The sequence below is a fragment of the Lonchura striata genome, chromosome 1 (assembly GCF_050655825.1).
Source record: "Lonchura striata isolate lonStrDom1 chromosome 1, ASM5065582v1, whole genome shotgun sequence".
In the NCBI taxonomy this organism is placed as follows: Eukaryota; Metazoa; Chordata; class Aves; order Passeriformes; family Estrildidae; genus Lonchura; species Lonchura striata.
In genome coordinates this window covers 100,506,325-100,517,318 of record NC_140703.1, presented here as the reverse complement: position 1 = coordinate 100,517,318, position 10,994 = coordinate 100,506,325, and the positions used below count along the sequence as shown (strand labels likewise).

The following is a 10,994-nucleotide window of genomic DNA, read 5'->3' as shown; positions in this document are numbered from 1 at the left end:
AGCTCCAGCACTGCTGACTAGAAGGACGTACAGCACCTCCACATCCCTGCTGTGCATGATAAGCATACGGTACGCATGTGAAATGTAATTGATTTTACTGGCACAGCCTGTCCTGCAGCTTACAGGCAACAATCTCAAATAATTTAAAGGGATCAGTAATCTGCTATTAAATTGCAACTATTAATACATGATATTGCTTTTTCAAACACCCCAGTGAACTATTTGCAATGGCTTCCTTTCTTTCTTTGTAACTTCAGCCTCCTTCTTTCTTTCTCCTTCCTTTTATAGCCTTCAAATAGACTTTTCTGAATACTCCTGAAGGATGACATGTAGAAAAAAAGCTATACCAAGACATAATTACACTGGCAAAGCTAACAGAAAAGACCTAGATGTTTCAAATGTCAGTAGATCTGAAGATGTGTGGGCAGGATTTACAACTCTGGTATGTTGCCACTGGTAACTGACTGCATTTTTAACCTTCCCACTGCTGGCTAGCAGTGCGAAAAAGGATAAGTCTAGGAATTTAGCACTAGACATAAACAAGCTCATTACAACTCTTTAAAATTTATTGTTTTGAAGCTGAGACAAACAAGAGGAAGCATTGTATAAAGGTTAGAGAGGAGCTCTTTCTTCCTAATAGGCAGCCTACACACCACCTAACCCTTCCAGTTTGTTGGCATGCAGCTGTTTCCTCTGCTGGATCATCCATGAGGACCAGTTTTGGTCACTCCATATAGATGGGAAAGGAAAGTCTGATGCTTTTGCTGGCAGTGTTTTAAAGGCACAGCCATCTCAGGCAAAAGATACTTGACAGAGTTCCACTGTCACAAAGGTGGCAGAAGTTTCCTGCTGAGAGCGAGCAACTTGGAGACACCAAGCAATCTGAGAGACTATTAGACCATATAGTGGAGTCAGACTTATCATCTGAAGCAGGGAGTACTTGCTGACAGGGGTGTTACACCCATGATTTTGGTTTGATAAGTGAGGACCAAGGAGAAGACCAAACTTCTTGGGCACATAATGGTGGTGTCATTAGGGTGCTTATCTAGATGGAGGAGAACAAATTTAGGGCAGGATTCCATGAAAAAAATAGAATATGTGAAAGAAGACAGTGAGAAGAAAAAGCCTTGAGATATGTGATTGCACTTCATATATTGTGCAAAGAGGGGGGATACTCCCATTCCTTCTGAGAAGTGCTCATTGCAACAGTCCAGGCCAGGAGGACCATACAAGCTAGTATAAACTGGGGAGAGTTTATACTATATGGGACTAAAACTATGTTTTTGTCCTTGATTAGACACTCAAAAAACAGCCTCATATCTAGAAAACTCACTGAAATGAAGGCAACCACACCTGCTCAGCACCTTGGCATTCATAGGGACTTCACTTCAGCAAGGAGGGAAATTTCACTGGAAAGCGTGAGCATTCAACTACTCCATTACTGTTAACCCTAAATGTGCAGAAGGCTTTTAGGCAACCAAATTAAAAATTGTGTGAAACCATTCCTGGTCTCAAAACACTACTTGCTGTTTTTTTATGATCTTGGAGAGAGCAAACTGTAAATGTCACAGCATTGCCTTTGCTAAAAACAAGCTCTGTGCCTATCAGCTCAAAAATTCCAGCTGAGAATGATATAGAAGAGACAGTGCTCTACTCGTGCTGCAGTGCATGTGATTTAACAGCTCTTCCATTTAAAGACCTTTAGGAGAATGCCAGAATGTTCCTAGCTTTAACCTTTAAAATGAAGGAAGGACTTCAAGAGTGACTTTGGCATTTTTCAGTGTAACCCACACCTCCTACATGCATCAGGAATGACTTCACAAGCAAAGCACCAGGGAAGAAGACATGTATGAATATGTAGTCTATGGACCCCTGTAAAGGGATGCATGTCTCCCAGAATTTCACCTCTATTCCTCTTGGCATCATTCTAACTCCTCGTGCTGAGAAGTGGTGTCATTTTTAGCCTCATTAATTTTCAGGGCTTCCCCTTCCCCCCTCCACTTAATTCTGGCAAGTCAGCTACCACGAGTAAAGCAGGCAGCAGATTTTTCTGTGTCTCTCAGAGTGGTAATTAAAGTTGCTAAAAAAAAAAAAAAAAAAAAATTAAAGAAATGTGAAATTCTTCCCAGGAGCAATGTTCTCTGCATGATCCAAGCATCAGCTGCTTTTGTAGTTACAAGCTATAGAGATGAGATTGTCTGTGATCCATCTGTCCTGCCTCAACATGTCAGAGTTATGGAGTATAGCTCAGCTGCTAGAAGATTTCTTATTCCTAATTCATTCTGAAACAATACAGTGGGAGCAAAATCATTGATGCCTTCACCAACTCAATTTATTGTTTTGTTTGCTACTGCTAGGGAATAATAATTTTTTGTATAAAAAGTATCTTTTATTGCTTTCTTGTAAAAGTAATTTTATTATGCCCTCTATGATAACGTTTCATGGGACCTTCTAGCCTTTGGTGTAATGTAAGGACAAGATTTTTTGAAGAGGTAGGCATCAGGCCCCCAGTTCAGCCAAAGCCTTCATGCAGGTTGCAGTATCCTTAATTTAGTAAACCATTTCTGTAAGTAATGGATTTACATTTGAGCTATTTGCCCTGTTCTTTGGATGCAAAGCCATCACTGGGCCAGGACCAAAAGATTATGGCTGGTCTGCATTCCAGCCTAGTAGTAGTAGGGCTTAAGCATTTTGTGTTACTGCTCTATGTGGCTGAAACTTTGTGACTGAAGTGATGGGAAAGCTGAATTGAAATGTTAAAATAAAAAAGTCTCTGCTGCTGTGGGGAGCACCCTGGGGCTGCCCCTGGGGCCCACCCTGTGATGCTGCCAGCAATGCACACCAGAGGATGACACTGTGGGTGACCTGCCACCAGGTCTCCCCTCACAGGAACCCAAAATGGTGTGAGTAAACCTGCTGTGAGCCTGGAGGGTGCTCAGCATGCTGAAGATGGTTTCCACTTTGGCAGTGTGAATGCTGAGGGCCATGTCTACTTTTCTGTCTGAGGATGTCACTCTGCAATGGCCTCTTTCCCCCCACTACTGGTTCTCACATTAAACATCAAGAAAAATGTGCAATACAAAGAATGGACTTTTTTATTCACACTGTACAGGGGGTCAGTGGCATTTCTCAGCAGCAGTGTCCAGTTTAGGTGGAAGGATGAAGATTAGCCTTCTGCTGGCTTAATTTTCTTGTACAGACTACATGATAAAGAGCAGGTGAGGTGAACTAAGATGCATGAAAAATTAATCCAGCAAATAATTTTTCTGATTATTATGTGGCTTCAAAATTCTCTACATTATCTTACATCAAAATCTAGCTGAGCAGAAGACTTTAAAAATAAATTCCCAAACTTTAAATGATGGTTGAAGAAGTATTTATCCAATTCAAAATATTTTAAAATGCTATACCTGCTATAAACATATCATATATAGTTATACATCAGATGGGAAGGAAGAACCATTATAAAAAATAAAGCATAAAGTTATATCTATGGAAACATGCAAAATACATTAGGTAAGATTTGAACCATCTGAAAATCTGAATTTCATACTTTTGGTCTGTAGAGTAGATTTCAGAGAGTTCATTTGACTTACTTTAGAGACCTGAACATTACTGCAGTACTTTCACACCCCTAGAAGATACTAGGAATTACAAGATTGCTCATGGTAGATATTGCAGAACACACAAATGCATTCCTCTTATTGGTTTATTGTTTGTTGGTGGGAGTTGTTTCAATTTTTGGAGATTTTCTTTTCATTTTCAAACATATCTCAAAGTGCAGTATGTGTACTCAATATTTGACGATAACATGCAAACAAAAGCATTGCAAGTGTCTGTTCATGGAATCTGCAGTGTCTAAAAATCACATGAGATTTTTTCCAGGCCCAAATTTCAAGCCCATGACCACAGGCCAAAGATAAAATGATGAGATTACAAAAGTGGGGAAAATTTTCTTCATCACTGAGAAGCCTTTGGTCAATATAAGTTAATTTTTTTTTTTTTTAAGACAATGTTTTGATGGGGAACGTGGTGAATATTTGGGGACTATTCAAATGCTGGAAATGTTTTTAAGTTGTGTAAATCCACTCAGTTCCAAAATATTGCTGAAAGGAAAATCTGTGTTAGGCAAAAAATAAATCTAGAGCTATCAGAAACCCTGAGGTCACAGGAATTGGAAATTAAAAAACCCTCCATATTTAGTCATCTCACTATGCCATTCTTTGCATATTATGGCCTGAAAGTAAGGCTCTGCTTAGCCATCAGCAGCCACTTACTGTGAGGGAGCAGTGGTTGCAGAACCCCCAACTTGCCAATTCCCATAACTTTGCATGAATCTTGTTGTGCCTGACAGTTTTCATAAAGCTCCATGAGACTGAAAAACCTCCTGAGAACTCCAGTTTTCGATTACAAGGAGAAAAAGTGATGGTGTAATCCTCATGACTGTAGAAACAAGAGAAAAAAATTATCTTTGCTCTGCTCCCAATATGCTAAAAGCTCATTAACCCAGAGGCAAATTAAGCATCTCTGAGAACCCACCATGTTTAATTTTTTTTTTTTTCTTTCTAAACAGGAAGAAGAGGAAGTCAGGGTTCTGATATTTTTAAAACCTGGTAAAAGCAGTACAGGAATTCTGGTCATTAACTTCAGCTGAAAAGAGAGGGGAAAATAGACATTAAGCCATAGAATTTTGAAACAGGTGTATGGTAAAGCACAGAGTGGGATTTTTGTTGTTGTTTTTTTTTTTTTTTTAATCACCATATCACAGGGACACTAGCAAATGAAACTGCATACAAATAATGTATAAATGTTGTCCGCAATTCCTTTTCTCTGAATTAACAAAATAGCTGATTTTTTAGAATTTGATTGCCTTGCCTATTTGAATTGAAAATGCACAAAACTGGTGCATCAGAGGATCTCACAGAGGTACAAGCCTGACATAGGTTACTTTGCATAGTCATCCTACTGTATATCAGGCAATAAGCAAGAGATGCATCTTTTATTTCTTCACACCCATTTTAGTATCAGCCCAGTGGAACTATTGCACTGAACACTGTATCATGTGCTCATTGTGTTTTATATGATACTTGGAGTAGCACAGGGTTCCTTATTAATAAAATTCTGCTGTGCAGCAGATGTGTGTGGCAGCCATATATGATCACAATACACAATAGGAGCTGCTCATTTCTACACTGTTTCTAGGGAAGTAAAGGGTTACCAGGGGAAGTGGTGTTTTATCACACATTCAACATTGCACAAAAATAGCCTAGAAGACCAAAATGCTTACATTGAAGTCTCCACATTTTTGTAATTAATACCACAATGATCTATTTTGGATATTGTTAGCATATGCTTTCTGTCCAATATATGTATAGTTAATGATATCTGGGGGTATGCATGAAAGGGATAGAAAATCTTCTGAGAAATACTGAGAAAGGAAGAATTTGCTTCAGTACTGGAGGGCAGAGCTTCTCACCACATCACCTCGGCAGAGCTGCCTCTTGGCTGGGGGTGGGGAGGAGCAACACTAGACACCATCAGTCTCATAGGGCTGGCAGACTGTACCCGCACAGGGAGCGAGATCAAAACCCATATGTTTCTCTTTCTACTGAACCTTTTTCATAACCAGGTTTTGGGCTGTATTTTTTTTTTCCTAATTAATTTGTGGCTGATGAAAGTTTCTAAACTGACAACTGAAGAGACTGATTTATTAACAACACTCAACAACCAGTCCAGACACAGTACCGAGTACTACAATCGAATCCAAACCTTCATGTATCACATCATCAATTGCATTGCCATGAAATAGGTGTCGGATGTGACCACCTCAGTACTGCCTATGCAAAGCATGGCAAAGACCTGACACATTTTTCTTTGAATGTATGAAAAGAGCTGAGCAAGGAGCAAAGCACGGGATAGACTCCAGTCAGTAAACCCTGAATTTGACCTGGAAGGTTTTCTTCACAGTTGATTTTGTAATTTCATTCAGTCCTTGATGGCAGAATCAGAGCTAGAACAGTAGGAGTGGCTTAGTGTTTTATCTCCTGAAAACAGATCTGAGCTTCACCACATGGAGCTGCAGTTGGTGGTACCCTTTGACCAGCACTGATCACTTTGGACATGCAGTTCTGAAGTTATAGGCCTCATTACTCATTACAGTTTTGCTGAACTGTGCTGTATTACAGCATACACTTTCACTGACTTACACACAAAGCTGTGCATACCTCATGCTTTGCCTCCCTCAGAAATAGCTTGCTGGTTTTTCCCATAGATAAATCCACACTAAGCAAGCGCTTGCTTCTATTCCTCTGCACACGTGCAACTCATACTGTACACTTCTGTACCAAGTGGTGTCACATCCCATGTTACCCGATAAGGATCAGTAGCTGGGAGTTGATTAATTGACTTTTCAGAAACTCAGCTTGTGAGTTTCCCATCTTTCCCATTATACACAGGGAATAAAATCAGAGCTTAAACAAGCACAAGAAATGGTTCATTTCCTTCCTGAACTCATCACCTTAAATTACTGTGAAGGTCTTGATATGACACCAGGATTTCCCAAATCTTCCCATGGACTGCTTCAAAAAATCTCAAGCCTGAACTGAGATTCTTATCAAGCACTCAATTCCGCAAGTTTTCTACTGCTGGGGGGCTGGGGATGGTACCCATGAGCATGTGGCACCCCTCTGGCTCCCATTTTCTCCAGAAGCACAGATATCTACCAAATCTCCAAGGAGAGGAGCCCCACTGCCCTTAGTGGTGTAAAACCAAGGACAGACAGCTTATTGTTGCAGTCAGATGCTTCCAGGAAGCAGTGATAGATGAAACCCCAAATCTACGTGACCCCACCAAGTCAGCATCCTCAGCAAAACTCAAGCTTCTCCAGAGGGACTAATTTTGCTTCATACAAATTGGCTGAAATTAATGCAGCCTCAAATCCCTAAGATAAAACTAAGGCACTGCAGAAGCATGCTCACCACCCTCCTACAGGTTATCTGACAGCATTTTTGTATCCCAGAATGTTCATTACTCACTCCATTTTGATGAAATTCATGACTACTAAAGTCAACTCCTACTGATCTCCCTGGATCACAGGTTTTCCCCGCAGTCATTTGAAGAAAAAAAATAACCAAAAAACTCTCCCAGGCCTGAAAGAATTGCTGTAAACCAGCAATGGAGTGTGGCTATTTGCATGCCAGATTTATTAGAATCTTTATTTTTTAAGTTACTACAAATGTTTTTGTCCCCAAATGGTCCATTTTGAATTTTTAAGACTGTAGCTTTATAAACTTTGAAACCAGTTCTTAGGGTCAAGGAGACTGCTACTAGACGTTCAAAATATGAGCAACATAGTAGCAAAATTATTTTTGTTTCCATGGGGCACCAACCACCAAAAGCTTTACCAAACTAAAAAGCTTATGTTCAATCTTGGACTTAAAATTCAAGTTACAGCTTCCTTTAAATACCGTATCAAAATAACAAGCCTTAATTATTAAACAAACTAATTAGGGGTTTATAAAACAGAGGCTGAATCTCTGCAACAGTACAGAATGGTTCTTAATAAAAGAGCTATGCTATGGGTGGGGCAAAGCAATAAACAGCCTGATTTTTTTTGCCTCTATCAACCTCTATATAAAATAAATACTTAAAGGAATATACTCACATGGTGACAAATTATAAGATAGGCAATTTTTTACTGAAATTTGTCTAAAAACTAGCTTCGAGGTTCACAAGCTTATGTATTGGTGAGAACAATATTGAAAAAAATGAGAATGGTGACTGATGTTTGAGGCATCTCCAAAGGTTTTATAGTATCCTGTGTCTCAGTACCGGCTCTTATGCTTCTTATCCATTGATACAGTTCTCCAAATAGAGGACATAAATACCATCCAGGTTTTAAAACATTTTATTTGCATATTAAAAAAATTGTGCATTCCAATAATTAAAATCATTTGAACAAAAAAAAAAAAAATGGCACTCGATTAATTGCATTTTACAGCTCGCAGGACCTTGATACAGCTTTGCATTTATTCGTGTGTTACTCTAGTTTACTGTAGTCCCACCCAAGTTCTTCGTTCATCAACATGCAAGCTCTTTCATGCCACCAGGACCAAAGCCAGACAGGCAGAGGGAAAGGCAGCGCCTTCATTCAGTGTCAGTAGTTCTCTCTATTCTTTTGATGTGAAAGGGGCAGTACAGTCATTTTAAACTTTATCCAACCTCTTTGCATCTTACAAAGTTAAACAGCTAAAAGAAGTAAAATAAGAAGGCAATGCTTGTGGAATGTACAGTGCATAATTTGGAAGGGCAGATTTCATTACGATTCACCCGCTTGCTTCTCCTGTTCAATTGCTAAAAGGGAGGAAAAAAAAGGAGAAAACAAAATGAAAATCGAGAACCTGAAATGCATTCACATGACAATTGCTATAAACTACTAAAATAAATGTATATTTTTAGCTCCAGATCAAAACAGGGGGTAGATAATTGTAAAATAAGCGCTGCTAGGCGGTGGGTTCAGGTTTTCGCTGTCTAGCACAGACACAGCCGTGTATCCTCCCTACACCCGCCGCACCCCCGGCTCCCGCCTGCCGCCCCTCTTTGTCTCCTCCCGCTTCCCCCCCTTCATCCTTTCCTTCCTCCCTCCCTCCCTGCCCGTCTCCCTCCTTCCCTGCCGACTCCCTCCCTCCCTCCGCGCCTGCTCCTCCCTGCCACTCACTTTCTTTTGAAGGCAGCGGATTTTTCTCTTGCGTCTCTGTCTTCTTCAATTTGGACTTGTCAAATTTCTCGATCTCAGCCATGTCTGGTTTGTCGGACATGTTGGCAGGTGACTCTGCGCACGGAGGAAGAGCCCGTTACCCCCGGCCAGCGCTGCCCGGCCCCCCGGCGGGGCCGCGCCCGCCGCACCCACCGCGGGGACCCGCGGGAGCCGCCCGCTCAAGCTCGCTGCAAGTTAAACGCTTCACCCCCGACATATTTAAAAATAATACTAATTTTTAGAAAGCATTTGTATAATCCAACATCCCAAGCGTTGCGGTTCGCCGCCAGCTTCCAGCGGGGGCAGGTCCCGCTGTCTGCGTGCTGCGGAGTACAATAGGGGGGACGCACCCGGGCGCTGACCGCGTTTTTAACTCGTTAAGGGAAAAGTAATTTAAAAATGCAGCCCTGTGACGGCAACAAAGCCGCCTTGCGCCTCGCACGGCACCGCCCTGCAGCAGCGCGCCCTCGAACAATACCCCTACGCGGACAATAGCCCCCTCCCTTCCTCCTTGCCTCCCTCCCACCCCCCCGGACAAAAGCCCCCGCGCCCTGCCCTGCCCGCGCCCCCCCGGCAGGGGTGCCGGGTTCATGCCGCCTGTGCGGAGGGGCCCGGGGGGTGGCTGGGGGTGCGGCGGGACCCACCGGTGTCGCCGCGCGGTGATGCTCAGTCCCGCCGCTCGCTGCTGCCGCCGCTCCGCACGCCAGTATAAAAGGCGCTCGCTGGCGGGGCGGTTTTATCCCCGCGCCTATGCAAATGAGAGGTGATGTCACCAGATTTTGCCGCTTTCCGCGTTTTTCTCTCTCTCTTTTCTTCTTTCCCCCCGGCTTCCTCCCCCTCCCTTCTTCGTCCAGCCCTCCTCCTCCCCGCGCACACGCGTACACGCGCACAAAGCTACACACACACACACACGCACATACAGACACGGACACGCTCAGAGACACAAGCGCGGCTTTCAGCCCGGCTCGTAGCCGAGCATCGCCCCAGTCTCCGGTCCCTGCCCCGGCCCCGACCGACGGGAGACAGCCCCAGGACGGGACAGGGGGGGCCGCCACTGCCCCAGACTCCCGGGCCCCCGTCCCGGGGCTGCTGCGTGTCCGGGGCGGGCCGGGCCGGGGGCTGGGAGCAGGACAGAGGCAGGGAGGGGGCCAGGGCAGGGGCAGCCGCCCGCCGCCTCCCGCGGCGGCAGAGGGCTGTGCTTGGCTGGAGCCGGGCGGTGGCTGCGCTCCACGTCCCTGCGTGACGCTCTCCTGGTTGAGCAATATCATCTCGCTGATAACGTTACTCAAACGTCGGCATTGAGAAGGAAAAGCCGAAACCCTCGTCCTTTCAGAGCTCCGGGAGCTGTCGCCGGCGCGCCCCCCAAGCCCCCGCTGCCTTTGCATCCCGATGCAGGGACAGCAAAATCCCATTGCTGATGTCGCTGCAACCCTGCTGCAGTGGAAGAAGGGAACCACCCCACAACGCCCCCCGGCCAGGCTTTGGTGCCGGGCCAGCAGACAATGGCTCTGGCCAGATGCCGCCGGGCCCTGCCTCCCGCTCCGAGCAGCGGGGCGGCCCCGGCCTGGCACCGCCCGCCCGGCCCGGTCTGCCTGTGCCCGGAGGGGAAGAGGGCTGGGACCGGGGCTGGGGCAGAGGACGGCGCTGCTTGTGTCCTCGGCTGGGTCAGGGCTGCTGCCTGCCCCCGCTGCGGTGTTCCAGATGTGCCCAGCGGCTCCCTCGGCTCGGGGGACTCAAACAGGCAGCCCCGAGCAGGAATCGCTGCCAGCCGCAGCATCATCTGCCTTGGTGGGCAGCTGCTGCAGGAGAGGGGGCAGAAGCAAGGAGCGCATGGGACGCGTGATTCCTGTTTCTGCAAATACGGCATTGGGAAATAACTGAAGTATTCACGTGAAAGAGCCGAGAGACGCCGGGGGGAGTATGTGTGCGTGTGCGTGTGGCTGACTGACAGGGAGACGGGGAAATCTCTGCGCCTTTGTCTGGCAGCAGCCCTGCACGGGAGCAAAGGCATGCTTGCTTTCGAGGACTGAGGGGGTACAGGAGCAGGCATGTGGAAATTCATTTAATTCTGCTCCTTCTGGTGTACCTGAATGGAAACCATGAAGAGTATTGCTCCCTGCTCCTTGCCCTCCAGCAGGGTATTCGATGCAAGTGTGATTGATGGTGAATTAAAAGCCCTGAGTCACAAACAGTATTAATACATGCAAGGAGAACTGTAAATACATTTCAGTAAAATCCC

At 44.9% G+C, this 10,994-nt stretch overlaps 1 protein-coding gene across 1 annotated transcript; it reads right to left on the bottom strand.

Moving 5' to 3' along the window:
* Window positions 1–7,890: 7,890 nt before the first annotated feature.
* TMSB4X (thymosin beta 4 X-linked) lies at window positions 7,891–9,465 on the bottom strand. Its single transcript, XM_021535548.3, has 3 exons — window positions 9,400–9,465; window positions 8,717–8,830; window positions 7,891–8,352 (listed from the first exon to the last, which is right to left on the bottom strand). Exons 2-3 carry the CDS (start codon window positions 8,814–8,816, stop codon window positions 8,318–8,320), a joined length of 135 nt encoding a protein of 44 aa, XP_021391223.1. The 5' UTR covers window positions 8,817–8,830; window positions 9,400–9,465; the 3' UTR covers window positions 7,891–8,317.
* Window positions 9,466–10,994: the final 1,529 nt, after the last annotated feature.